Source organism: Lithobates pipiens, unplaced genomic scaffold (assembly GCF_037356315.1).
Source record: "Lithobates pipiens isolate NorthernLeopardFrog02 unplaced genomic scaffold, aLitPip1_a1.2 Scaffold_35, whole genome shotgun sequence".
In the NCBI taxonomy this organism is placed as follows: domain Eukaryota; kingdom Metazoa; phylum Chordata; class Amphibia; order Anura; family Ranidae; genus Lithobates; species Lithobates pipiens.
In genome coordinates, this window is record NW_027507811.1 from 21,290,669 (window position 1) to 21,317,143 (window position 26,475).

The 26,475-nt window shown below is 43.4% G+C and overlaps 1 protein-coding gene and 2 pseudogenes across 2 annotated transcripts in view; all 3 read right to left on the reverse strand.

Moving 5' to 3' along the window:
- LOC143955202 (uncharacterized) overlaps positions 1 to 26,257 on the reverse strand; it is an 86,094-nt gene extending 59,837 nt beyond the window's left edge. Inside the window, 2 exon segments of the mRNA XM_077465290.1 lie at positions 25,135 to 25,269; positions 25,861 to 26,257. Coding sequence (XP_077321416.1) covers positions 25,135 to 25,269; positions 25,861 to 25,968 — 243 coding nt within the window. The 5' untranslated portion in view covers positions 25,969 to 26,257.
- LOC143956278 (uncharacterized) lies at positions 1,575 to 12,356 on the reverse strand (annotated as a pseudogene). The gene is made up of 7 exons (XR_013269881.1): positions 12,278 to 12,356; positions 10,590 to 10,701; positions 10,329 to 10,463; positions 10,119 to 10,242; positions 9,905 to 10,002; positions 4,708 to 4,849; positions 1,575 to 3,529 (listed from the first exon to the last, which is right to left on the reverse strand). The product of XR_013269881.1 is annotated as an uncharacterized LOC143956278 (transcript).
- Positions 19,136 to 22,075, reverse strand: LOC143956290 (uncharacterized; annotated as a pseudogene).
- Positions 26,258 to 26,475: the final 218 nt, after the last annotated feature.

Here is a 26,475-nt window from a genome sequence, read left to right on the forward strand (position 1 = left end):
GGCATAAGCTAGGAGGACTCATGATACTTTAATACCAAAAGACTCATCTGTAACCAACCATTGAAGAAAAATATGCTTTTTCCGATTCTTCAATAACTACCAACTGAGTTCTCGTTGTCACTGGAGATCACGAACACAGTACCAGAGTTAATTAACTTTTAAGTGTATTTCTACTGTTACAGACCATAGGCTATTTATTTGCTAGGCATTTTGCTTGTTATAGATAGATATCTGTCAGTCTTGTATTGTATTAATAATATTGTTATCGTTTTGTATGTAGAGCATTTTTTTTCAGTAAAAGCACATTTACACACTGCAGAGGTCTCAGCTTCCTTGCTTATACTGCAAAGTAACCTTGCTAGATAGACACAACACAGCTCTCCATCATCCACACTACATTCTCTGACAGCTCTGCCACCACCATCCACACTACATTCTCCGACAGCTCTCCTCCACCATCCACACTACATTCTCCGACAGCTCTCCTCCACCATCCACACTACATTCTCCGACAGCTCTCCACCATCCACACTACATTCTCAGACAGCTCTCCTCCACCATCCACACTACATTCTCCGACAGATCTCCTCCCACCATCCACACTACATTCTCCGACAGATCTCCTCCACCATCCACACTACATTCCCCAACAGCTCTCCCCCACCATCCACACTACATTCTCCGACCGATCTCCTCCCACCATCCACACTACATTCTCCGACAGCTCTCCTCCACCATCCACACTACATTCTCCGACAGCTCTCCTCCCACCATCCACACTACATTCTCCGACAGATCTCCTCCACCATCCACACTACATTCTCCGACAGATCTCCTCCACCATCCACACTACATTCTCCGACAGCTCTCCACCATCCACACTACATTCTCCGACAGATCTCCTCCCACCATCCACACTACATTCTCCGACAGATCTCCTCCACCATCCACACTACATTCCCCAACAGCTCTCCCCCACCATCCACACTACATTCTCCGACCGATCTCCTCCCACCATCCACACTACATTCTCCGACAGCTCTCCTCCACCATCCACACTACATTCTCCGACAGCTCTCCTCCCACCATCCACACTACATTCTCCGACAGATCTCCTCCACCATCCACACTACATTCTCCGACAGATCTCCTCCACCATCCACACTACATTCTCCGACAGATCTCCTCCACCATCCACACTACATTCTCCGACAGATCTCCTCCACCATCCACACTACATTCTCCGACAGATCTCCTCCACCATCCACACTACATTCTCAGACAGATCTCCTCCACCATCCACACTACATTCTCCGACAGCTCTCCTCCACCATCCACACTACATTCTCCGACAGATCTCCTCCGCCATCCACACTACATTCTCCGACAGATCTCCTCCATCCACACTACATTCTCCGGCTTGGGCAGACCTCCCAAGCAACAAGTTAGCCCACATCCCCATGAACACAAAGGGGCTTTTTAGAAGCTTTCCTTGCCGGGCATACTCAAATGAGACCCCACAAAAGGCAGCGCTTCCCTCAGAACATCCAAGGAGACATCCGTTTACAAAAATGTATTAAAAAGAAAATCTTTATTACAAATATAAAATCGCAAATTACCGTAAATTGCTTATATTGATAATCCCCATAAGCACAAATACATTTTATTCATATCTTACAGAGAAATCACATATGTATTGGCACATAAATGTTTATAGTCCTACAGATAGTAAAGTCAAACAAATGCCACTTTTTCGTATATTTAAACGCATCACATCCAGAGATCATTATAGATTTCCATAAAGGTCCAGAGATTACCAAATACAATTTCAAGGAGAAATCCTCTTCCATTGCCCATCAGAGATAACTTTAGTCTGTTTTTCCAGAAATAAACACTTCAAAAAATCTGTTATACTGTGATCTCTGGCATTCCGGCCCACAATCGCGAATGCGACGCCATAAAAACACGCCGCGCGGTGACGTCATCCCACATAGCAGGCGATGTCACCTCTATGTCACCACCGACATGGACAATGCACTGTCCATTCAAGCCCAACCAACTGAGGTAGAAGGGCAAAAATCTTAAAAGCCGCACTTGCGTCCAGTACCACCCAACATACTGGGCCAGGGGGCAGACCTCCCAAAATGCCACCACAAGTTACCCCCCCCCCCATAATAAAATTTTATTCATAAAATGCAATTTCCAGAATTAAACCCTTCTAAAAAGGGTTTACAATTGGATGGGTCATTTAGATAAATGGGGAGAGCACAAAGTGGGGGGGGGGGGCAGAAATTGTAGCAGACACATCTCACCATTGGGAGTTTCCAAAAAATAGAAGAAGCCAAAAGAAGACTCGGCCCACCAGTAAAAACCATCGTACATTTGTAAAAATAAAACCAGGCAGGTGCCTCTGATGTCTAATTAGACTGCTTTTACGTGTAAAATATTTCAAACAGTCTGATCACACTGAGGACACAGTGCCGTGTGTGTTCTCTGATGTGCAACAAGGTTTCCTTTCATGGTTAAAGATTTCCCATACTCTGTGCAGGAATGAGGACGCTCACCTTGTGTGAACTCTCCGATGTGTAACAAGATCTCCTTTCACATTGAATTATTTTCCACATTCAATACATGAAAAAGGACGCTCACCGATGTGTCTTCTGATGCTTAGCAAGCTCTCTTTTCACAGAGAAAGATTTCCCACACTCCGAACATGAATAAGGACGCTCACCCGTGTGTATTCTCTGGTGTATAACATAGCCTCTTTTGTAACCGAAAGATTTCCCGCACTCTGAACATGAAAAAGGACGCTCACCATTATGAATTTTCAGGTGTTCAACAAGGTTTCCTTTCAGTGTGAAAGATTTTCCGCACTCCGAACATGAATAAGGACGCTCACCCGTGTGAATTCTCTGGTGTTTAACAAGGTCTCCTTTCAGAGTGAACGATTTCCCGCACTCTGTGCATGAATAAGGACGCTCACCCGTGTGAATTCTCTGATGTTTATCAAGGTCTGCTTTTTGAATGAAAGTTTTCCCGCACTCTGTGCATGAATAAGGACGCTCACCCGTGTGAATTCTCTGATGTTTATAAAGGTCTCCTTTTTGAACGAAAGATTTCCCGCACTCTGTGCATGAATGAGGACGCTCACCCGTGTGAATTCTCCGATGCATGTTAAGTGCTCCCTTCTGAGTGAAACATTTCCCGCACACTGAACATGAGAATAGATTGTCACGTCGATGAGATCCTTCATGGGGTGAGGAAGATTCCTCGGGATTAGAAGGATCTGTTGATGGATCTGCAGTGCGAGATCTTACATGGATATTTCTAATCATAGTATGTGATTGATGAGAAGATTCCCCCTGATCAGAGGGATCCATTGATGTCTCCGGACAGGAAGGTCTGTGATGTATATTTTGTGTATTTGGATTTCCTCCTGAAGGATCCTGTGTGATGACATTATCTTCTGACTTACAATCAGCAGATAACAGAAGACGTCTCTCCGAGGAATTCCTGACATCACATCCATCTGTTGGGAAACAAGGTTTAAATAAACGAAAGAGATAAATCCAGTAGATCACAAATAACTGGAGATTTAGCTCTTCCTGCAGACCGATGCAATAAGTGAAAATGTCAGAAGTGGGTACAAATGTACCATCAAAATATGAAAACAAACTAGTTAAAAAGATACAAAACACTGAAAATGGCATACTGGGGAGAACATTGCTTTCTGCATTAATGGCAGATAGGGGGCGTAATGGAGATATCACAAAATGTTTTAGCCACATAATTTTGTGGAAACATGACGTTATATTGAGGAATGGAGATGGACCTTTCATATGGTGTACAGTATCTCCTCCTCATTTGTTGGGAACATGACGTTATATTGAGGAATGGAGATGGACCTTTCATATGGTGTACAGTATCTCCACCTCATTTGTTGGGAACATGACGTTATATTGAGGAATGGAGATGGACCTTTCATATGGTGTACAGTATCTCCTCCTCATTTGTTGGGAACATGACATTATATTGAGGAATGGAGATGGACCTTTCATATGGTGTACAGTATCTCCTCCTCATTTGTTGGGAACATGACGTCATATTGAGGAATGGAGATGGACCTTTCATATGGTGTACAGTATCTCCTCCTCATTTGTTGGGAATATGACATCATAGTGAGGAATGGAGATGGACCTTTCATATGGTGTACAGTATCTCCTCCTCATTTGTTGGGAATATGACATCATAGTGAGGAATGGAGATGGACCTTTCATATGGTGTACAGTATCTCCTCCTCATTTGTTGGGAACATGACGTCATATTGAGGAATGGAGATGGACCTTTCATATGGTGTACAGTATCTCCTCCTCATTTGTTGGGAACATGATGTTATAGTGAGGAATGGAGATGGACCTTTCATATGGTGTACAGTATCTCCTCCTCATTTGTTGGGAACATGACGTTATATTGAGGAATGGAGATGGACCTTTCATATGGTGTACAGTATCTCCTCCTCATTTGTTGGGAACATGACGTTATATTGAGGAATGGAGATGGACCTTTCATATGGTGTACAGTATCTCCACCTCATTTGTTGGGAACATGACATTATATTAAAGCTTGGAAAGCACGGTTGCCATCCTATATGAGGCTCTTCCCCCTTTGCATTCGTGAACGGTTTCTACCATAGTGTCTGTTACTTACTTGTGTTGATAGGTGGAGACATTTCTTCCTCTTCACTCTTCATAATCATCCCAACCTCCTCCGTGGACGGCTGATCACCCCCCACATACATCTCTACTTCTTCCTCTTTAACCTCAACTTTTATATTAATCTGTTCTTCACCCTGAACACAAAATAATAGAAAACATTAACCACTTCAGCCCCGGAAGATTTTACCCTTTCCTGACCACAGCACTTTTTACAATTTGGCACTGCGTCCATTTACCTGAGAATTGCGCGGTCCTGCAATGCTGCACCCAAACCAAATTTGCGTCCTTTTTTACCCACAAATAGAGCTTTCTTTTGGTGGTATTTGATCACCTCTGCGGTTTTTATTTTTTGCAATATAAATGAAAAAAAAAAAGACTTCTTAAAAAATATTATTTTCTACTTTTTGTTATAAAAAAAATACAACAAACTAAATTTTAGTCATACGTTTAGGCCAAAATGCATTCAGCCACATGTCTTGGTTAAAAAAATAAAAATAAATCAATAAGCGTATATTTATTGGTTTGCGCAAAAGTTATACTGTCTACAAACTAGGGCACATTTTCTGGAATTTACACAGCTTTTAGTTTATGACTGCCTAACTCAATTCTTGAGGTGCTAAAATGGCAGGGCAGTACAAACCCCCCCCCCCCAAATGACCCCATTTTGGAAAGTAGACACCCTAAGGAATTTGCTGAGAGGCATGTTGAGTTATTGTAATATGAAAAAAAAAAAGATTTTTTTTACAGAAATTATATTTATTACACATATTAATTACATCTCAAAATACATTCTGCTGCTTCTCCTGAGTACGGGGATACCGTACCTTCAGGATTTCTAAGGACGTAATTTTTGATTTCACTCCTCACTACCTATCACAGTTTCGGAGGTCGTGAAATATCAAGATGGCACAACCACCCCCCCCCCAAAAAAAAGAACCACTTTTTGGAAAGTAGACACCCCAAGCTATTTGCCGAGAGGCATGTCGAGTATTTTGCAGATCTCACTTTTTGTCGGAAAGTTTTGAAAATTGAAAAAAAAAAATAAACATTTTCTTTCAACTTTTCTTTCATCAATTTCAAAAACAGATGAGAGCTGAAAAATACTCACCACGCCTCTTAGCAAATCAAATACCTTGGGGTGTCTATTTTCCAAAATGGAATCAGGGTGGGGGGGGGGGTTGTGCTATCTTGACAAAAACTGTGATAGGTAGTAAGGAGTGAAATCACCATTTTACACGCCCTTAGAAATTGATTGGTTTTCAGGGTCCCGTACGTGGCTAGGCTCCCAAAATGTCTCACATGTGGTATCCCCGTACTCAGGAGAAGCAGCAGAATTGGGGTGTAATTTCACATATGCCCATGGCATGTTTGAGCAATGGATCATTTAGTGACAACTTTGTGCAAAAACAAAATAAAAAAATTATTTTCCCACAACTTGTGGCAAAATATAAAATATTCCATGGACTCAACATGCCTCTCAGCAAAAATCTTGGGTGTCTACTTTCCAAAATGGGGTCATTTGGGGGTGTTTTGAACTGTCCTGGTATTTTATGCCCAACATTAGAAGCTTATGCCACACATCACCCACTAAAAGAAGAAAGGGCAGGCGCGTGGCCTGATGCATGAGTACTTGTAAAACGTTTATTAAAACGATGTGTACAGAAAAAAAAAAAAAAAAAACACACATCACCCACTCTTCTAACCACTTGAAGACCAAGCCCCTTTCTGACACTTTGTTTACATCAAAATATTTATTTTTTTATTGCTTGAAAATTACCCCCAAACATTAAAATTATATTTAAATTTATATATAAATATAAATAAAAGGAAAGGACCTACAGATTAAAAATGGCGGGTGTTGCAATTTTTTTCTTTATACAGTATTTACGCAGTGATTTTTCAAACGCAATTGTTTTTGAAAAAAAATAAATCGCTTTTTTGGATTTCAATGCACTAAAACACACTACGTTGCCTAAATGTTTGGTAAAATATAAAAGATGATCTTTTCCTGAGTACATAGATACCAAACACAACATGCTTTAAAATTGCACACAACCCTGCAGCAGGGAAAAACTACATACATTTCTAAAAGCCTTTAGAGGTTACCACTTTAAATTTAAAGAGAAGGTCTACTGCTAAAATTACTGCCCTTGATCTGACGTTCGCTGTGATACCTCACATGCATGGTACAACTGAAGTTTACATATGAGACGAGACTGAGACAGCACAAAAGGGGGGGGGGGGGCTAGTTGTGCTTTTCCTTTCATTCTTTTGTTTTCTAACAATTTTATTGTTATCATAGGGAATGTAAATTTCCCTATGATAGCAATAAAGTAGTGACAGCTACTCTTTAAAAAAAAAAATTGGGGTATATTAGACTCTAGATTTCTCCTCAGCCCTCAAAGCATCTGACCACACCAAGATTGGTGTGATAAAATGTTTTCCCAATGGCACTGTTTATATCCGGTGGAATCGAGGTCATGAAATGCTTGAAGCTTCCAGTTTTTTAGGCCATAGAGATGCTTTGCGCCGTTCTGGTCAGTTGGCGGAACCACCGGCTGCATTTTCACATTTATTTTTTTTTAACTGTGGTGGTGAAATCACCTCCTACAGCACCGGAGTCACTGATTTACATATCGCGAGAGCAAACGCTGTTGCTGTCAACATAAATAAATCAGTGCTGCAGCTGAAAAGAAAATAATGGTTAACAATAAAACACTGTAAACAGTATAAAAGAATTACATACCTGAAAAGCAAAGGTGATAAAACATAGTAATACTAAAACATTGCAGTTAAAAAATACAGTAAACATATTATATTTTTTACACTTACTTGAAACCGTAACGGTTCCAGTGTCTCAAAATGTGATGGCATCTTTGGAGACCCTGTGGGAAAGTGTGCCCTAGACTGTATCGTGCTGTACCCTACGCTAATACTTCAGTAGTGTCTTTTTGGTAGCGAGGGAAACATTCACAGATGCAGAGACCAGGTTGGTCAGGACAGGAGGGACAATAAAAGCGGGTGTCACGCCTATATCCACACTTGCTACAGACACATTGTGTTGCTTGTTGGGTAGGGGTACAGGGAGGACATATGGAAAATTCCTCTTATGCAGCCGGATCACTGCATTTGGATTGGGAAGTTGGGCCACAGCACCGTCTGGAAACAGAAGGGCTGTGATGATCTCTTTCTGGAATTTTAGGATGGATCCAGTTCGTCCTGAAGCTTTGTATAGCACATAAGCATTCAGCAGAGCCAATTGGAATAAGTCTACAGACACTTTTTTGTGTCAGCGTTTGACCTTATGGGTAATTAAGTACGGCGCCATCAACTGGTCATGAGGTCCACCCCTCCCATATTAAGGTTGTATTCCTGGACACAGAGGGGTTTCTCCACAACACCAGTCGCTGTTGAAATTTGGACTGTCGTATCTGCGTGAAGGGAGGAGAGAACAAAACCATTTGATTATCCCTCCACTTCACAGCGAGCAAATTATTACACTTCAAGCAGGCTCTCTCCCCCCATCTAAGTCAGGATTCTACAAGCCGTTGGGGTAAGCCCTGCCGATTAGATCGCACTGTGCCACATGCGCCAATTGCTTGATCAAACAAGTGACTAAAAAGTGTCACGCTTGTGTAATAATTGTCCACATACAAGTGGTACCCCTTTCCGAATAAGGGTTAAACCAAGTCCCAGACAATCTTACCAGCACTCCCTATGTAGTTCATGTGACTATCTCTTCCCTCGTAAACCATAAAATTATATGTATAGCCTGTGGCCCTATCACAGAGCTTATACAACTTGACCCCATATTTGACATGCTTGCTGGAAAGATACTGTTTGAAAGACAAGCAACCAGAAAACGTAATCAGGGACTCATCAATGCAGACAACTTGATCGGAAGTAAACAAGGTTGAAAACTGTTGATTGAAGTGGTTTACGAGGGGCCGAATTTTGTGGAACCAATCAAATTCAGGATCACCCCGAGGACAAGAGATTTCATTGTCACTGAAATGCATAAACAGAAAAATCTGCTCGTATCGCGTCCTGGTCATGGAAGCAGAGACCACGGGCATATGGTGAATTGGGTCAGTGAACCAATATAACTGCAACTCAATTTTTAGTTATGCCCTTGAGGAGGGCTAGGCCCAGGAAGGTCTTAAATTAGGAGACCGTAATAGGTTTCCAATCTCTGACAAGGGTCAACTGGGGATTAGCGGTGATGAATTGACCAGCATACAAATTGCTTTGGTCCACAATAGACCTAAAGAGATCTTCCGTGAAAAACAGTGAATAAAAATCAACTGAATTCCGGGTTGGCCAGTGAATGGGGGGGCGGGGAGTATGGGTGCTGCAGAAGTGGTGCGCTCCCAATTAGGATTGGCATATTCTCCTGGAAGGGCACTGTGGGCTGGTTGGACCTGTCTTTGTCTTCTTGGTGGCTGTGGGACACTACTTATTCTAGCCACGCCACCAGCTTGAACTGCACCTATGAGACTCGCCACGTCACCATGTGATACTGCAGTGCTGGATGTACGACCAGGATGTACTAGGCCGCTGTTGCTTGCCAGTTCACCAGAAGGATGAGCAGCTCTAGTACTTCTCTGCTCCATACAAGACGGGTACGTCTTTTATCACCCATGCCATTTTGCAGACATATATTGGTCGGCATGTGGTTAAAGCTGAACTCCAGGCAGATATAAAAGGCACAAATGACAGCAGCTCTTTTATCCCTAATATATTATTACCTTTTGTTGTTTAATGCAAGCAGTGTAAGTACCTGAATGTGACTTAGTATCAGGCTATTGTAATCCTTGTACAGTAGAGCTCGGAATGGGAGAGAGAGAACAACGAGCCAATCAGCTCTGCTGCAGTGCTAACAAGGTACACGCTGAGAAGAGGAGAGATCAGATCAACTCATCAGTCTGCTGTTTCTCCTTTAATTTCCAACTTCAGGGAACGTAAAAATGATCCCTTGCAGTGAGGTTGCACCCGCACAACAAGAGATAATAGCTTTGTCTAGGGGAGAGAAGCACTTTTACTTACCTTCCTCTGCTCCACCAGCAGATGCCACTTTTCTGGTAGACTGTCCCTTGGTGCCATTACATCCAATGCAGAGCTATGGACCGAGTATGTCCCCTAGATAGAAACAAGTACTTAAACCTAGCAGTTACACCAAGTCCACCTACCTGATGATGGTGGGGGATGGTGTGACCTTCCTGTGTGGAATCCCGGGAATACAGAGGACGGGGACATCTCTCTTGTAGGTTCCCATTACTGGATCCATCTGTAGGAAACACACACACTGACTGAATACATTGTTTCTATGTGTTTATCAGATGATGGGGGATCTAGGTGGAGCCTCCGTACTGCTCTCTCCTTTACAATAAAGTCTCCTCTTACCCGGTGATGTGAGCGGCGGCTGATTCTCCATCATGACGTCCTTGTAGAGATCCTTGTGTCCTTCTAAATACTCCCACTCCTCCATGGAGAAATAGACAGTGACATCCTGACACCTTATAGGAACCTGACACACACAATGATACAGTCACCATCCAGACACATCCCTTGTCTGTTACTGGATAATGTCCCAGAATTCCCGGCACCGCTCACCTCTCCTGTCAGCAGATCAATGATCTTGTTAGTGACTTCAAGAATCTTCTTGTCATCGTTTCTCTTGGGTTTCAGGGAATGAGGTGAAGGCACTCTTATAGTTAAATGGTTACCAGACTTCACTGGAGGAACACTCTGCAATGAAAGAGCAACAATAATGTCAGGTGACCTCCCAGAATCCTCCTCACCTCTCCGGTCAGGTCTGTGTTTTATTAATAGAGATAAGAGTGATGTCATGTGACCTCCCAGAATCCTCCTCACCTCTCCGGTCAGCAGGTAGATGATCTCCAGGGTGAGTTCAAATATCCTCTCAGTCATGTGACTCGGGTTCTCCTCCATCCTCATTGATGTGATCTATACAAGACTCTGATCCCTGTAGATAGAGCGGCCTCGCTGGTCATTATAACTCATAAACAAGCAGAGAATCATTTTAAACCCTCTTCCTAAAAGTGAGGGAGGTTTATAACTGTGTCAGTAAATACCAAATATATTCAACAACAAAACCACGAGTGCCTGAAAGACTAAAAAATATAACGGAAAATTGCTACCAAATACTTACCGTAATTTTCCTTTCCTGGCTCTGCGTCATGCCATCACTGTGGGGTCAAGGGGGCAAAGTTTACCCGCAGTGATGGTATGACGCAGAACCAGTTAATATATATAATACCCAAAATTGTAAATAACAAACTAACAACCTTCACAGGTCCTCCCTTTTGACATAAAGCTCAATAATGACCCTAAATTGGTGTCTTACTTAACCAGTTCCCGACCGGAGCACGCCGATGTACGTCGGAAGAATGGCATGGGCAGGCATATTGGCGTACAGGTACGTCCATTTCTATATGCCGCCCTGCCATCGCGTGCGCGCCGGTCGGGACCCCCGTGAGTCCAGTCACGGGTCCGTGGACTCGATCGTCGCGGGGATACCCGCGATCGTCTCACGGGGAGATGCCGTTGTAAACAGCATCTCCCCGTTCTGCCTAGCAACAAGTGATGCATATCTCTGCTCCATGTGATTGGAGCAGAGATCAGTGTTCACTAACACAAAGCCCAGCCCCCCACAGTTAGTAACAAGCCCCTAGGACACACTTAAACCCTACACTGCCACCCCCTGGTTACCCCCTTCACTGCCAGTGTCATTTACACAGGAATCAGTGCATTTGTATAGCACTGATTGCTGTATAAATGACAATGGTCCCAAAAATGTGTCAAAAATGTTCGATGTGTCCAGCATAATGTCGCAGTCACAATAAAAATCGCTGAACGCCGCCATTACTAGTAAAAAAAAAAAAAAATATTAATAAAAATGCCATAAAACTATCCCCTATTTTGTAAACGCTGTAACTTCTGCGCAAACCAATCAATAATAGCTTATTGCAATTTTTTTTACCAAAAATATGTAGAAGAATACGTATCGGCCTAAACTGAGGGAAAAAAATGTTTTTTTTTATATATTTTTGGGGGATATTTATTATAACAAAAAGTAAAAAAAATGTGTTTTTTTCAAAATTGTTGCTCTATTTTTGTTTATAGCGCAAAAAATAAAAACCGCAGGGGTGATCAAATACCACCAAAAGAAAGCTCTATTTGTGGGAAAAAAGGACGTCAATTTTGTTTGGGAGCCACGTCGCACAATTGTCAGTTAAAGCGACGCAGTGCCGAATCGCAAAAAGTGGTCTAGTCTTAAGCCAGCAAAATGGTCCGGTCTGTAAGTGGTTAACCTTATTATTAAGTTAGCGAAAAGTACTATTTTTAGAGCTATCGTATGTCCATATTGATGGATAGATGGCTCCATGTTTAGGTTTTATATCTGTACTATTAATAATTTAATGCATTTATGTGTGTATCAGCATCTGCTGTAGATAAAAGACGTCACAGTGACTATGGAGGAAGAGGATGGACATGACGGGGGAGTAACTGGGTGTAAATATAAAATAATATCTTATTACCGGCTCAGCTGCTAACGTCTTCTCTCTACTTCCTCCGAATTCATCTCTCACCCGCAACTTCCTATTTATAACTCTACATCACTTCCTGTCTGTACCCTACCTCATTTCCTGTCTGTACCTTCTATCACTTCCTGTCTATACCTTACATCATTTCCTATCTCTATCTTCTATTACTTCCTGTCTGTTTTTGAACGGAGATCGCCACCTTGTGTTAAATATAATGTAATTTTCACTGGTGCTGGTGTATTTAAAGGGGTTGTAAAGGTTCGTTTTTTTATTTCCTAAATAGGTTCCTTTAAGCTAGTGCATTGTTGGTTCACTTATCTTTTCCTTCGATTTCCCTTCGAAATGTTTTTTTTCTTTGTTTTCTTTGTCTGAATTTCTCACTTCCTGTTCCTCCTCAGTAAGCTGTTCTGGCTGACTAACCACCAGCTCAGATGATGGTGAGAAGTTTACTGAGGAGAAACAGGAACTGAGAAATTCAGACAAAGAAAAAAAACATTTAGAAGGGAAATCGAAGGAAAAGGTAAGTGAACCAACAATGCACTAGCTTAAAGGAACCTATTTAGAAAATAAAAAATGAACCTTTACAACCCCTTTAAATACACCAGCACCAGTGAAAATTACATTATATTTAACACAAGGTGGCGATCTCTGTTCAAAATGCACAGACAGGAAGTAATAGAGGGTAGAGACAGGAAATGATGTAAGGTATAGACAGGAAGTGATAGAAGGCACACACTTTAATGTTTGTAACGTTATTATAAAAATTAAAAAATAAATAAATATATATATATATATATATATATATATATATATATATATAAATACTGCAGTCTACAATGTGCATGGTGCTGTATCATCTATTCCTCTATTACCAAACCCAATCAAAGTTAAGTGACAATGCCATATCTTATTCTTGCAGATCCCATGTTTGGTGCTATACGCCTTGGGCTCCGATGCTCCTTGTTACATTCTATATTGCTTATTGGTAGTTACACTAATGTGTATGCTGTGACACAACTGCCACCTGGGACAATTCTGACACTTCGTTCCTATTGTACTACTTTGTTCCTATTGTAATACTATATTGTATTACATGTAAAAATCGACTTTTATTTGCTACAAAATGACTTAGAACTCCCAAACATTATGTATATATATATATTTTTTTTTAGCAGAGGCCCTATAAAATAAAATGTTGGGTGTTGCAATTTTTTATGTTACGATTATTTGCGCAGAAGTTTATCAAAAACACTTTCATGAATTAAAATAAAACAAAATACTACAGTTAGCCCAATTTCTTTTTTTTTGTATATTGTGAAAGATGATGTTACGCCGAGTTAAAAGACACCTAACATGTCACACTTTAAAATTGCGTCTGCCCGTGGAATGGCGGCAAACTACGGTGCTTAAAATTCTCCATAGGCGACACTTTAAACGTCGTTACAGGTTACCAGTTTAGAGTTGCACAGGAGGCCTGGTTCTAGCATTATTGAGCTCGCTCTAACATTTGCGACCATACCTCACATGTGTGGTGCGATCACCGTTTATGTTTGCATGCGGGAGTAATGTATGCATTCACATTTGCGCATAAGCACGGCGGGACGGGACACTTTACATTTTTATTATTTATTTTATACAATTTTTTTTTTCTGGAATGAACTTTATTGTTAGCAGCATTGGCCATGACAGGTCCTCTTTATGACCCCAGATCTCTCCTCTAGCCTCCCATGCCGCCAATCAGACACAGATTGGTCTATTTGGCTGCTTTCCTGTCCGCTGGCGGCCAGGTTAACAAAAAAACGCGGAAACGGATGTGATGACATACTCATTGCTCCCGGTTTCCGGTGTTACAGAAAGAGGAGAATGACATCAGTTCTTCTCTCTCACTCTCTGTTCATGGCAGCCATCTCTCCTGGATTTCGTGATGGGACGGTAGAGCCTGGTAGAGGCGGCAGTGGCGGCCGCGGAAGGGGGGTGGTACCCTTTCCGCCATCCGCTGAAGTGATCAAGTGGCTAATTAGCTGCTTGAATCCCTTCAGTACGTAAGAGAATCGCTGGCTGAAGGGATACATAATGGAATGGTGACTGTAGGTGAAGGCATAATTCCAATATATCCACTAAAATCGAAGATGTCCATGGACGTCCTCCCGACACGGCGAGAAGCGGTTAAAAAACCTCCTTCATCTCCATTTTCCCATCGTGTAATGAATAGACCCTTGAGTCATCTGCTAAGTAATGTTAATCCATGCCTGCATTATACCCAGGCCTCTAGGGAGAGGAGAGGTCTTTGGGTGTGGAGGCACCTGTGTGGGAGAGTTTCCCCCATGACCCTCTTGGAGGGTGTGACTGTGTGTCTCCTCTTTCCCTCCCTTCTCCCCCCCAAAAAATTTGGGCACAAGGTGGTGGCCATGTTGATACAATGGGTGGTGGTATAATCATCAAGTAATTGATGAATAAAGAGTTTATTGATAATTGCTGTTTCATTCATATCGCATGACATATAAAGTCTATATCGGTGTCTCCTGATGAAGTGGACAATGTCTAAGAAACGCGTTGAGCCTGAAAGACAACTAAATATGTATAAATTACATTATCAACGCTGAATTTTTTATGGCTTTGTATTCTATTTTGATAGACTAAAATTTGCTGTACAACTATCTTTTTAGAATTTTTTTTTAATAGAAAATGAATGTTGTGCCTCAAAAGTCCCATGCCAATGCCATAGTAGAATTCTCGAGGATATTCCTCTACTATGTTTGTAGCACAGACCCAAAACTTATTCCGTTGTTTTGTCCCAGGTTCCAACGGCTGGCAGGCACACAGTCGTTTCTCAGTCTCTCTGCTCAATAACCAGGGAGAAGTTTTTTTTTGGGGTTTTATTGGTCAAAGAACTGGGATGGGGAATAGAGTCAGCCTCGGGATACTCTAGAACAGGGATCTCCAAACTATGGCACTCCAGCTGTTGCGGAACTACACATCCTACTAGGCATTGTAAAGTTCTGACATTCACAGGTGTGACTAGGCATGATGGGAGTTGTAGTTCCTGGACAATTAGAGAGCCATAGTTTAGAGTCCCCTGCTCTAGAACTAGTGCCCTGTGAACGGAGGATGCTCTCTAACAAACTAACATCTTCCAAATAGGCAGTGGACATTCATCTCCAGGAGGATCCCACATTGGAAATGGTCCTGAGCCAGCAAACTCCAGAACAGTCTCTCATAAAAGAGGTCGAAGAGCAACATTCTGTCCAGGATTTCTCTCAGGCTTTTATTCACTATGTCACTGTATACATGGATGCCTCCTTCCACTATCAGCCAGACCCTGTACCATGGGCCTCCTGGCAGGATCCTCTGTAGACTTTACTTCAGACTGTCCTTCAAGACTTAGGAATTGGTCGCCAGCTCTCCCCATGTTGACCATGTTGAACCACCTGTAGCTGCACCGGATGGTCCAGAAGGGCAGATAGCCCCACCAGGCTGGGCCTCTCTCCTAACAAGGCAAGGGACCCTGCTGTCCTAGCCCCCAGACTACTTATGTACACCTCAGCCCCCTGCTGGCTACTTTCCTGACCAGGGATTGGCTGAGGCAGCATAAATATTCACGTTGCCCATTTGATTACCCCTCCCCTATGTTCCAGAACAACCCAGAGGGTTCTGGAAGGCAGGGAGGAGCAATCAAACTTGCAGCATGTGAGACCAAGAATAGCCAAAAACAATCAACTTCTGGCTACAGATCTCTTTAACCACTTAAGGACCAGGCCTCTTTTTCAGACTTGGTGTTTCCATGTTTAAAACAGTTTTTTTTGCTAGAAAATTACTTAGAACCCCCAAACATGTTATATTGTTTTTGTTCTAACACCCTAGAGAATAAAATGGCGGTCATTGAAATACTTTTTTTCACACCGTATTTGCGCAGCGGTCTTAGAAGCGCACTTTTTTTTTGAAAAAATTCACTTTTTTGAATAAAAAAATAAGACAACAGTAAAATTAGCCCAATATTTTTTTATACTGTGAAAGATAATGGTATGCCGAGTAAATTGATACCCAACATGTCACGCTTCAAAATTGCGCCCGCTCGTGGAATGGCGTCAAACTTTTAGCCTCAAAAATCTCCATAAGCGACATTTAAAAAATTCTACAGGTTGCATTTTTTGCGTTACAGAGGAGGTCTAGGGCTAGAATTATTGCTCTCGCTCTACCGATCGCGGCGATACCTCACATATGTGGTTTGACCACCGTTTTCATATGCGGGCGCTACTCACTTATGCGCTCGCTTCTGTGCGCAAGCTCGTCGTAACGGGGTGTTTTTAAAAAAAAAAATTTTTTTTCTTATTTATTTTAATTGATTTTATTTATTTTTACACTGTTTTAAAAAAATAAAATAAAATGGATCACTTTTATTCCTATTACAATGAATGTAAACATCCCTTGTAATAGAAAAAAGCATGATAGGTCCTCTTAAATATGAGATCTGGGGTCAAAAAGTCCTCGTATTTGGGCTAAAATGCAACAAAAAAAAAAAAAAAGAAAATCTGACATTTAAAAAAAAAAATATATACCTTTAAGAGGTATGGGCGGAAGTGACGTTTTGACGTCGCTTCCGCCCTCCTATGGTATAGAGACGAGTGGGGGCCATCTTAGCCTCACTTGTCTCTATGCCCAGCAGACGGAAGGACCCGATCGCCTCCGCCGCCACCGACGGTTCCGGTAAGCGGCGGAAGGTGCAGGAGGGCGGCGGGAGGGGGGGGTGGCACCTCTCCTGCCGCCGATATCGGTGATCTCGCGGCGAATCCGCCGCGGAGACCACCGTTATCGTACAGCCGACCGCCGCCTGAAGAGATGGATATCTCGGTTGTGGCAGCAGCTGCTGCCGTTACCGAGATATCCCTCTTCAAAAATAGGACGTACATCGTCGTGCGGCGGTCGGCAAGTGGTTAAAGTCTGAGCAAAGTAAAAGCTAATGCCAGTCAACTTAGACTCCGCATACACCATGCTATTGCAAAAAAATAAATAAATCATTTGTTTTGAAATATAGGTTTGTATGAAGCTTTAACACACTTTTCCTATCAATTGATTCTGTATCTGTATTCTGTCTGTATTTTTATGTCATGTGACCAGCACAGCACCAATCAGACATCCTGTGCTGCTATAGAGTATCAGAAAGGAGGGATACAAAGGAGGAATCAAAAGACATCGGAATGTCCTATTTTCACTGTCATGTGTTTCCTGTAAGTGCTCGGTACATAGAGAGGAGCCCACCATCCACACTACATTCTCCGACAGTGCTCCTCCCATAAAGACATGGATGACTGAGTTTGGGATGGAGGAACTTGACTGGCCTGTACAGAGTCCTGACCTCAACACCATAAAAACATCTTTGGGATAAATTAGAGTGAAGACTGCGAGCCAGGCCTTCTCATCCAACGTCAGTGCCCGACCTCACAAATGCACTTCTGGAAGAATGGTCAAAACATTCCCATAGACACACTCCTAAACCTTGTGGACGGCCTTCCCAGAAGAGTTGAAGCTCTTTAAAGCCATTAAAGTTCATGCAAAAGGTGTCCCAATACTTTTGACAATAAAGTGTATGTACTTCTCAACAGAACACAAAAAACAACAGGCAGACCGGGCTCCAGTTATTTTTCCTGCATTTTATTACCAATGTATCGCTACCATGGCTCACATTTTTCCACGTAGTCATAAAAATTTTGCCAAAAAATCTTTACAAGGACTTTAGAATCACAAATTAGGGTAGGTTGCTTACACAAAGTAATCCCTATGAATATAAACACCGATACATTTTATTCTCACCCTACAGAGAGATCACATAGGGATTGGCATATCATTTTTTTACAGACATTAGAGTCGGGGAAATGCCACTTTTTTCATTTAAACTCATCACATCTACGAGATTATTATAGATTTCCATAAAGGTCCAGAGATGACCCAATACTATTCCAAGGAGAGATGTCCTATTGCTCATCAGAGATAAACATAGTTTGTTTTTCTAGAATCCAACACTTCTAAAAATGCGATTACAATTTTCTGTTTCACCGCGATCTCTGGCGTTTTGGCCTATGATCGTAAACTTGGCGCTGTAATATCACGCAACATAGTGACGTCATCCCGCATAGCAAGCCATGTCACTTCCAGGTCGCCCCTGACACAGAAGAAAAGAAGGAAGGAAGGAGAAAAAAAAAGGAAGGAAGGAAGGAGAAGGAGAAAAAAAAAGGAAGGAAGGAAGGAAGGAAGGAAGGAAGGAAGGAAGGAAGGAAGGAGAAGGAGAAAAAAAAAGGAAGGAAGGAAGGAAGGAAGGAAGGAAGGAAGGAAGGAAGGAAGGAAGGAAGGAGAAAAAAGGAAGGAAGGAAGGAAGGAAGGAAGGAAGGAAGGAAGGAGAAGGAGAAAAAAAAAAGGAAGGAAGGAAGGAAGGAAGGAAGAGAAAAAAAAGGAAGGAAGGAAGGAAGGAAGGAAGGAAGGAAGGAAGGAGAAGGAGAAAAAAAAGGAAGGCAGAAGAAGGAGAAAAAAAAAAAGGAAGGCAGAAGGAGAAAAAAAAAGGAAGGAAGGAAGGAAGGAAGGAAGGAAGGAAGGAAGGAAGGAAGGAAGGAAGGAAGGAAGGAAGGTCGGCAAGTATTAAAAAAAAAAAAAAAAAAAAAAAAAAAAAGGTTTTTGAAACTTCACTCTTAAATTGGGGTGCGTGTTATACGCCGATAAATAAGGCAATTGTCCCTTTAAGAGCTATGGGCGGAAGTGACGTTTTGACGTCACTTCTGCCCTTCAATGATATGGAGACGGGTGGCCCCCCCCCAATGATATGGAGACGGGTGCCCCCCCCCCCCCCATCTTCCCCTCACTCATCTCCATACCAAGCCAGAAGGATCTGATCGCCTCCGCTGGAAAGATGGTGGAGGTGACGGGAGGGGGAGGTGATAAAAGTGATCTTGCGGCGAATCCGCCACCGAGACCACTTTTATCCTAAAGCAGACCACCTGCTGAAGAAGTGGAGGCCAGGGTTATGATAGCTATAACAATGGTATTGGACTTCAAAGTAGCGACGTAAAACGACGGCGGGTGGTCCATAAGTGGTTAAGCATTTAGATAAATGGGGGATACCACAAAGTGGGGGGGGGGGGGGGGCAGAAACATCTTACCATTGCAGTCTCCAAAAAGTACAAGAAGCCAAGAGAAGACTCAGCCCATGAAACTTCACCTATAAACTTCATATCACTTTGGCCAGGTTGCCCCCCCTTTATAAAATAAAGTGCATTCCAATAGCCAATTATTATAGAAGAGCAAATGTTAAACCAGGGTGGCTAAACCATAAATGTGAAAAGCCTCATTAAAGAGAAAAATATTCCCTTTAAAAAAATATAAATGGGTCACCATCAGCATTCCAACACTACAAGGAATGCAATAAGTGTAAAAAACGCAATCAGAGCGGCTAAAAAAAGATTAAATGGGGATACCACAGCTTCTGCCCCGCACTTTGTAGCAGGAACATCCCACTATTGGGGTCTCCAAAAAATACAAGAAGCCAAGAGAAGACTCAGCCCATGAAACTTCACCTATAAACTTCATATCACTTTGGCCAGGTTGCCCCCCCCCCCTTTATAAAATAAAGTGCATTCCAATGGGCAATTATTATAGAAGAGAAAATGTTAAACCTGGGTGGCTAAACCATAAATGTGAAAAGCCTCATTAAAGAGAAAAATTTTGCCTTTAAAAAAACATAAATGGGTCACCGTCAGCATTCCAACACTACAAGGAATGCAATAAGTGTAAAACCGCAATCAGGGCGGCAAAAAAAAAAAAAAAAGATTAAATGGGGATACCACAAAGTGGGGGGGGGGGGCAGAAACTGTAGCAGGAACATCTCACTATTGGGGTTTTCAAAAAAAACGCAAGAAGCCACAAGGAGACTCAGCCCATAGAGCTCCACCCATAGATTTAATATCACTTTGGACAGGTTGCCCCCCTTTATACAATATATATTTTCTTCCTAAAGTTATTCTATGAACTAAACAGTAACACCCGAAAAAAAACATTGTGCATTCATAAACAAACAAATAAATAATAGGCAGGTGCCTCTGATGTCTTGACTTATTTTAACTGTAGAACATTTCAAGCAGTCTGATCACACTGAGGATGCAGTGCCGTGTGTGTTTTCTGATGTGCAACAAGGTTTCCTTTCACGGTGAAAGATTTCCCACACTCTCTGCACGAATACGGACGCTCGCCCGTGTGAACTCTCTGGTGTATATTAAGCTCTCCTTTTCGAATGAAAGATTTCCCACACTCTGAACATGAATAAGGACGCTCACCCTTGTGAATTCTTTGGTGAGCCGCAAAGTTTCCTTTGTGAAAGAAAGGCTTCCCGCACTCAAAACACGGATAAGGACAGTCACCTGTGTGTTTTCTCTGGTGTTTAACGAGCTCTCCTTTATGAGTGAAAGATTCTCCGCACTCTGAACAGGAATAAGGACGCTCCCCCGTGTGAATTCTCTGGTGGGTAGTAAGGGTTTCTTTTTTAAAGAAACATTTCCCGCACTCTGTGCATGAATAAGGAAGCTCACCTGTGTGATTTTTCTGATGTTTAACAAGGCCTTCTTTCTGGATGAAACTTTTACCGCACTCTGTACATGAATATGGACGCTCGCCCGTGTGAGTCCTCCAATGTTTATCGAGGTTTCGTTTTTGAGCGAAAGATTTCCCGCACTCGGAACATGAATGAGGGCGCTCGCCTGTATGAATTCTCTGGTGTTGCACAAGGTTTCCTTTCAGAGTGAAAGTCTTCCCGCACTCTGAACATGAATAAGGACGCTCACCCGTGTGAATTCTTTGGTGACTTAGAAGGTTTCCTTTGTGAAAGAAAGGTTTCCCGCACTCTGAACATGAATAGGGGCGATCCCCCATGTGAATTTTTTGGTGGTTTACAAGGTTTCCTTTGTCAAAGAAACGTTTCCCGCAATCAGAACATGCATAAGGACAGTGCCCCGTGTGCCTTCTCTGGTGTTTATCAAGGTTTCGTTTTTCAATGAAAGATTTCCCGCACTGTGAACACGAATAGGGGCGCTCACGTGGATGAATTCTCCGATGTTTAGCAAGGTTTATCTTTTCAGTAAAAGATTTCCCGCACTCTGGACATGGGTATTGACGCACACCCTTGTGAATTCTCTGATGTTTATCAAGTTTTCGGATTTGAGTAAAAGTCTTTCCGCACTCTGAACATGGATAGGGACGCACACCTGTGTGAATTCTCCGATGTTTATCAAGGTTTCCTTTTAGAGCGAAAGATTTCCCGCACTCTGAACATGGATAGGGACGCAAACCTGTGTGGGTTCTCCGATGTTTATCAAGATTTCCTTTCAGAGTGAAAGATTTCCCGCACTCTGAACATGAATAAGGATGTTCCCCCGTGTGAATTCTCTGGTGATGAATAAGTGTTCCTTTCTGAGTGAAAGATTTCCCGCACACGGAACATGAGAATAGATTCTTACCTCGGTGATCTCCTTCATGGGGTGAGGAAGATTCCTCGGGATTAGAAGGATCCGTTGATGGATCTGCAGTGTGAGATTTTACTTGGATATTTCCAATCATAGTATGTGATTGATGAGAAGATTCCCCCTGATCAGAGGGATCCATTGATGTCTCCGGACAGGAAGGTCTGTGATGTATATTTTGTGTATTTGGATTTCCTCCTGGAGGATCCTGTGTGATGACATTATCTTCTGACTTACAATCAGCAGATAATAGAAGACGTCTCTCCGAGGAATTCCTGACATCACATCCATCTGTTGGAAAGAAAATGTAATAATGTCAGTAGATGACAAAGATCATATGGTGCAGTGGCGTACTAAGTGGGGAGCGGGGGGGGGTGGGCTGCCCCGGGTGCCACACACTGGGGGGGGGGTATCAGGCCAGAGCCCCCTTCCGCAACTGAAGAGTAGACAGCGCCGTGCCTTGGGTTCGCAGCCCACACAGAGAGAGCCCGAGGCACTGGCACTGGACGGCATTGCAGGGGGGGAGGTGCGAGCAGCACCGGAGTGGAGTGACATCTGCCGGCTTAGTGACCTGGGACCCGGCGCAATAATCCCCTTCTCTCTGTGGTCGCTTTGCGCGGCCGTTCTGATCAGTCTCGGCAGCGGCTGTCACTCACAGCCGAGCAGAGTCAAGCTGCCTCCCCCTCCTCCTGCATGCACAGCACTGTGTAGACATGAAGGAGGAGGGGGAGGCGGCTGTGAGTGACAGCCGCTGCCGAGACTGATCAGAACGGCGCGACGCGAGTCACGCGACCACAGAGAGAAGGGGATTATTGCGCCGGGGTCCCGGATCACTGAGCCGGCAGATGTCACTCCACTCCGGGTGCTGCTCGCACCTCCCCCCTGCAATGCCACTGCCTTGGGCTCGAGGTACATTATGGGTCCTTAGGGGAATCTGTGCACTGTAGGGGGGTCCTGCACTGTAGGGGAAGATTTGGCACTGTAGGGTGGTCTTCAGTGTAGGGGGGAGGGGTCTGTACTGTAGGGTGGAGGGGTCTGTACTGTAGGGGAGGATTCTCTACTGTAGGAGGGTCTGCACTGTAGGGGAGGATTCTGTACTGTAGGAGGGTCTGCACTGTAGAGGGGTCTGCGCTATAGGGTGGGGGGGTCTGTACTGTAGGAGGGTCTACACTGTAGATGGAGGGTCTGTACTGTAGGGGGTTTGTGTAACATACAGGGGGTCCAGAGCTGTGAGGGGCTGTGTAATGTAAAGGGGTGCAGAGTGCTGTGTAATGTAAAGAGGTCCTTAGGCGCAAGGTCCTGTGTAATGTAAAGGGGTCCAGAGGTGCAGGGTGCGGTGTAATATAAAGGGGTCCAGAGGTGCAGGGTGCGGTGTAATATAAAGGGGTCCAGAGGTGCAGGGTAGTGTGTAATGTAAAGGGGTCCAGAGGTGCAGGGTGCGGTGTAATATAAAGGGGTCCAGAGGTGCAGGGTGCTGTGTAATATAAAGGGGTCCAGAGGTGCAGGGTGCTGTGTAATGTAAAGGGGTCCAGAGGTGCAGTTGTGGAGTGGGGGGGGGGTACACAGTAGTGACAAAAAGATATTGAAGGATGCAGAGGTATGCAGGGGGCACAGTGGGGTGTTTTTACATTTTAAGGTAGGGGGGTGCCAGATATAGGATCCGCCCCGGGTGCCAAATGCTCTAGGTACGCCCCTGATATGGTGTACAGTATCTCCTCCTCATTTGTTGGGAACATGATGATGATGATGATAGATAGATAGATAGATAGATAGATAGATAGATAGATAGATAGATAGATAGATCTATCACATTTACTCAGGAGTATAATGAGACTGTGACCCATTTCCTCCATAGTGCCTATACTTACTTGTGTTGATAAGCAGAGATATTTTCTCCTGTTCACTCTTCATTATCATCCCGCCCTCCCCTGTGGATGGCTGATCACCCCCCACATACGTCTCCACTTCTTCCTCTTTATCATCAGCTTTTATAATAGTCCGTTCTTCACCCTAAACCCCAAAATAAATAGAAAACATCTAAATAGACATAAACATAAACAGACAGATATTACAGACAAAACTCCATGCAGCTCTGCGGTTATTAAACGCATTTTATTTTTTCACTGCAAACAGTGTAAGTTCCTGGTATCAGGCTATTGCAGTCCTTGTACAGCAGAGCTGTGACTGGGAGAGCGAAAAGTAAAAGAAGGTGCCAATAAGCTCTGCTGCAGTGCTGACGGGGAGAGAACAGAGTGGGAGATGAGCTCATCAGTCTGCTGCTTCTCCTTTATATCTCTTTCAGTGGGGCTAAACTGTTTCGTTTAATCTAGGGCAGAGGAGAAGCATTTTTTTTACTTAGATCCTCCTCTACTCCACCAGCAGATGGCACTCCCACCCCCACACTGCAGCGATAGAATGTCCCGCAGCATCATCACGTCCAATGCAGGGGTATTGATCGGGTATCAGGTAAATATATCTTCTATTTTATGACTCCTAAACATAAGAGGGTACACAGCCCTTCCAAAGCAGGCACAGCCCCACTGCAGGGGATCATTTTCCCGAAGTGGGACTTAATTGTCCAATCACAGACTGAGGGAGGGACAAGATCGGCTGAAGATCTACCTTCCGCAGAGAAAATACGATCTACTCTCCTGTCTATTTCAGAACAGATCACATGACCATTTCCTGGTAATTGGGGGGGGGGGGGGGGGCATCATCACATTGGCTTGGAATCACAGCACCACGTCATTCAGAACGTTACCCCCATTGGAGGAACACAAGGAGGAAGAGGACTATGATGTCATATGACTAGAGAGACTGCAAAAGACTGCAACAATGCAAAATAAACACTAAAACAAGAGAATACATAGAAAAATGTCCTCTCTCTCAAAGTTCAGAATCACTTCTGTGTTCTAATCACTGAATCCACCTACCTGATCATAGTGGGGGATGGTGTGATCTTCCTGTGTGGAATCCCAGGAATACAGAGGACGGGGACATCTCTCTGGTGGGTTCCCATTACTGGATCCATCTGTAGGAAACACACACACTGACTGAATACATTGTTTCTATGTGTTTATCAGATGATGGGGGATCTAGGTGGAGCCTCCGTACTGCTCTCTCCTTTACAATAAAGTCTCCTCTTACCCGGTGATGTGAGGGGCGGCTGATTCTCCATCATGACGTCCTTGTAGAGATCCTTGTGTCCTTCTAAATACTCCCACTCCTCCATGGAGAAATAGACAGTGACATCCTGACACCTTATAGGAACCTGACACACACAATGATACAGTCACCATCCAGACACATCCCTTGTCTGTTACTGGATAATGTCCCAGAATTCCCACCACCGCTCACCTCTCCTGTCAGCAGATCAATCATCTTTTTGGTGACTTCTAGAATCTTCTTCTCATTGTTTCTCTTGAGTTTTAAGGAGTGAGGTGGAGGCACCGTGATGGTTAGATGGTCACCAGACTTCAGTGAAGGAAAACTCTGCAATGAAAGAGCAACAATAATGTCATGTGACCTCCCAGAATCACTCGAGAGCTTTTCCAGGAACGTGTGCGACAGGAATATGGAGCACTTCTTTTTTTTTTTTTCTCCCAGAATCCTCCTCACCTCTCCGGTCAGGTCTGTGTTTTATTAATAGAGATAAAAGTGATGTCATGTGACCTCCCAGAATTAGGAATGGGCACGAGGGTGTTGGGGATCCTAGTCCCAACCCACCTCCTCGATCCCGCCAGGAAGCCGACACTGCACACCACTATTTGCAGTCATTGAGACATTACCTAGCGCTGTGCAATGTTGGCTTCCTGGCCGGATCAGGCTTGTGGGTTGGAAGTAGGATCTACAGAGAATCCGCCTCACCTCTCTGGTGAGGTCTGTGTTTTATTAATGGAGATAAGAGTGTCATGTGACCTCCCAGAATCCTCCTCACCTCTCCGGTCAGGTCTGTGTTTTATTAATAGAGATAAGAGTGATGTCATGTGACCTCCCAGAATCCTCCTCACCTCTCTGGTCAGGTCTGTGTTTTATTAATAGAGATAAGAGTGATGTCATGTGACCTCCCAGAATCCTCCTCACCTCTCCGGTCAGCAGGTAGATGATCTCCAGGGTGAGGTCCAATATCTTCTCAGTCATGTGACTCTGGTCTCCTTCCTCCATCTTCATGGATGAGATCGTGTGATCCATACAGGACTCTGATCTCTGTAGACAGATAATATAGCGTCCTCGCTGGTCATTATAAATGATAGACTAGTAGAGATTACATTTTAAACCCTCCGTCCAAAAGTGAAGGGAAATCTGCAACTGTATCTGCGTTGTGTCAGCAAACACAAAATATATTCAACATTAAAACTACGAGTTCCCGAAAAAAACAAAAAAAAACTACAACACCCAAAATTGTAAACATACAACAAACTAAAAAAAAAAACCTTCACGGGTCATCACTTTGGAAATAAAGCTCAATGTCTACCCTAAACTTAACTTTATTATTAAAATAAGATGTTTCATTTATGGAGACATCGTACGTAAGGATGGGCCCTGGCGTGTTCGCACACGCCACATGCAGAGCCCGCCAGGAAGTCGGCACGGCGCTGCGCTAATAACAAGCAGTGAGACATTTTCCCGATGTGCGGTTGCAGAGATCGTGAAATATCTCACTGCCTATGATTAGTGCAGCGCCGCGCCAACTTCCTG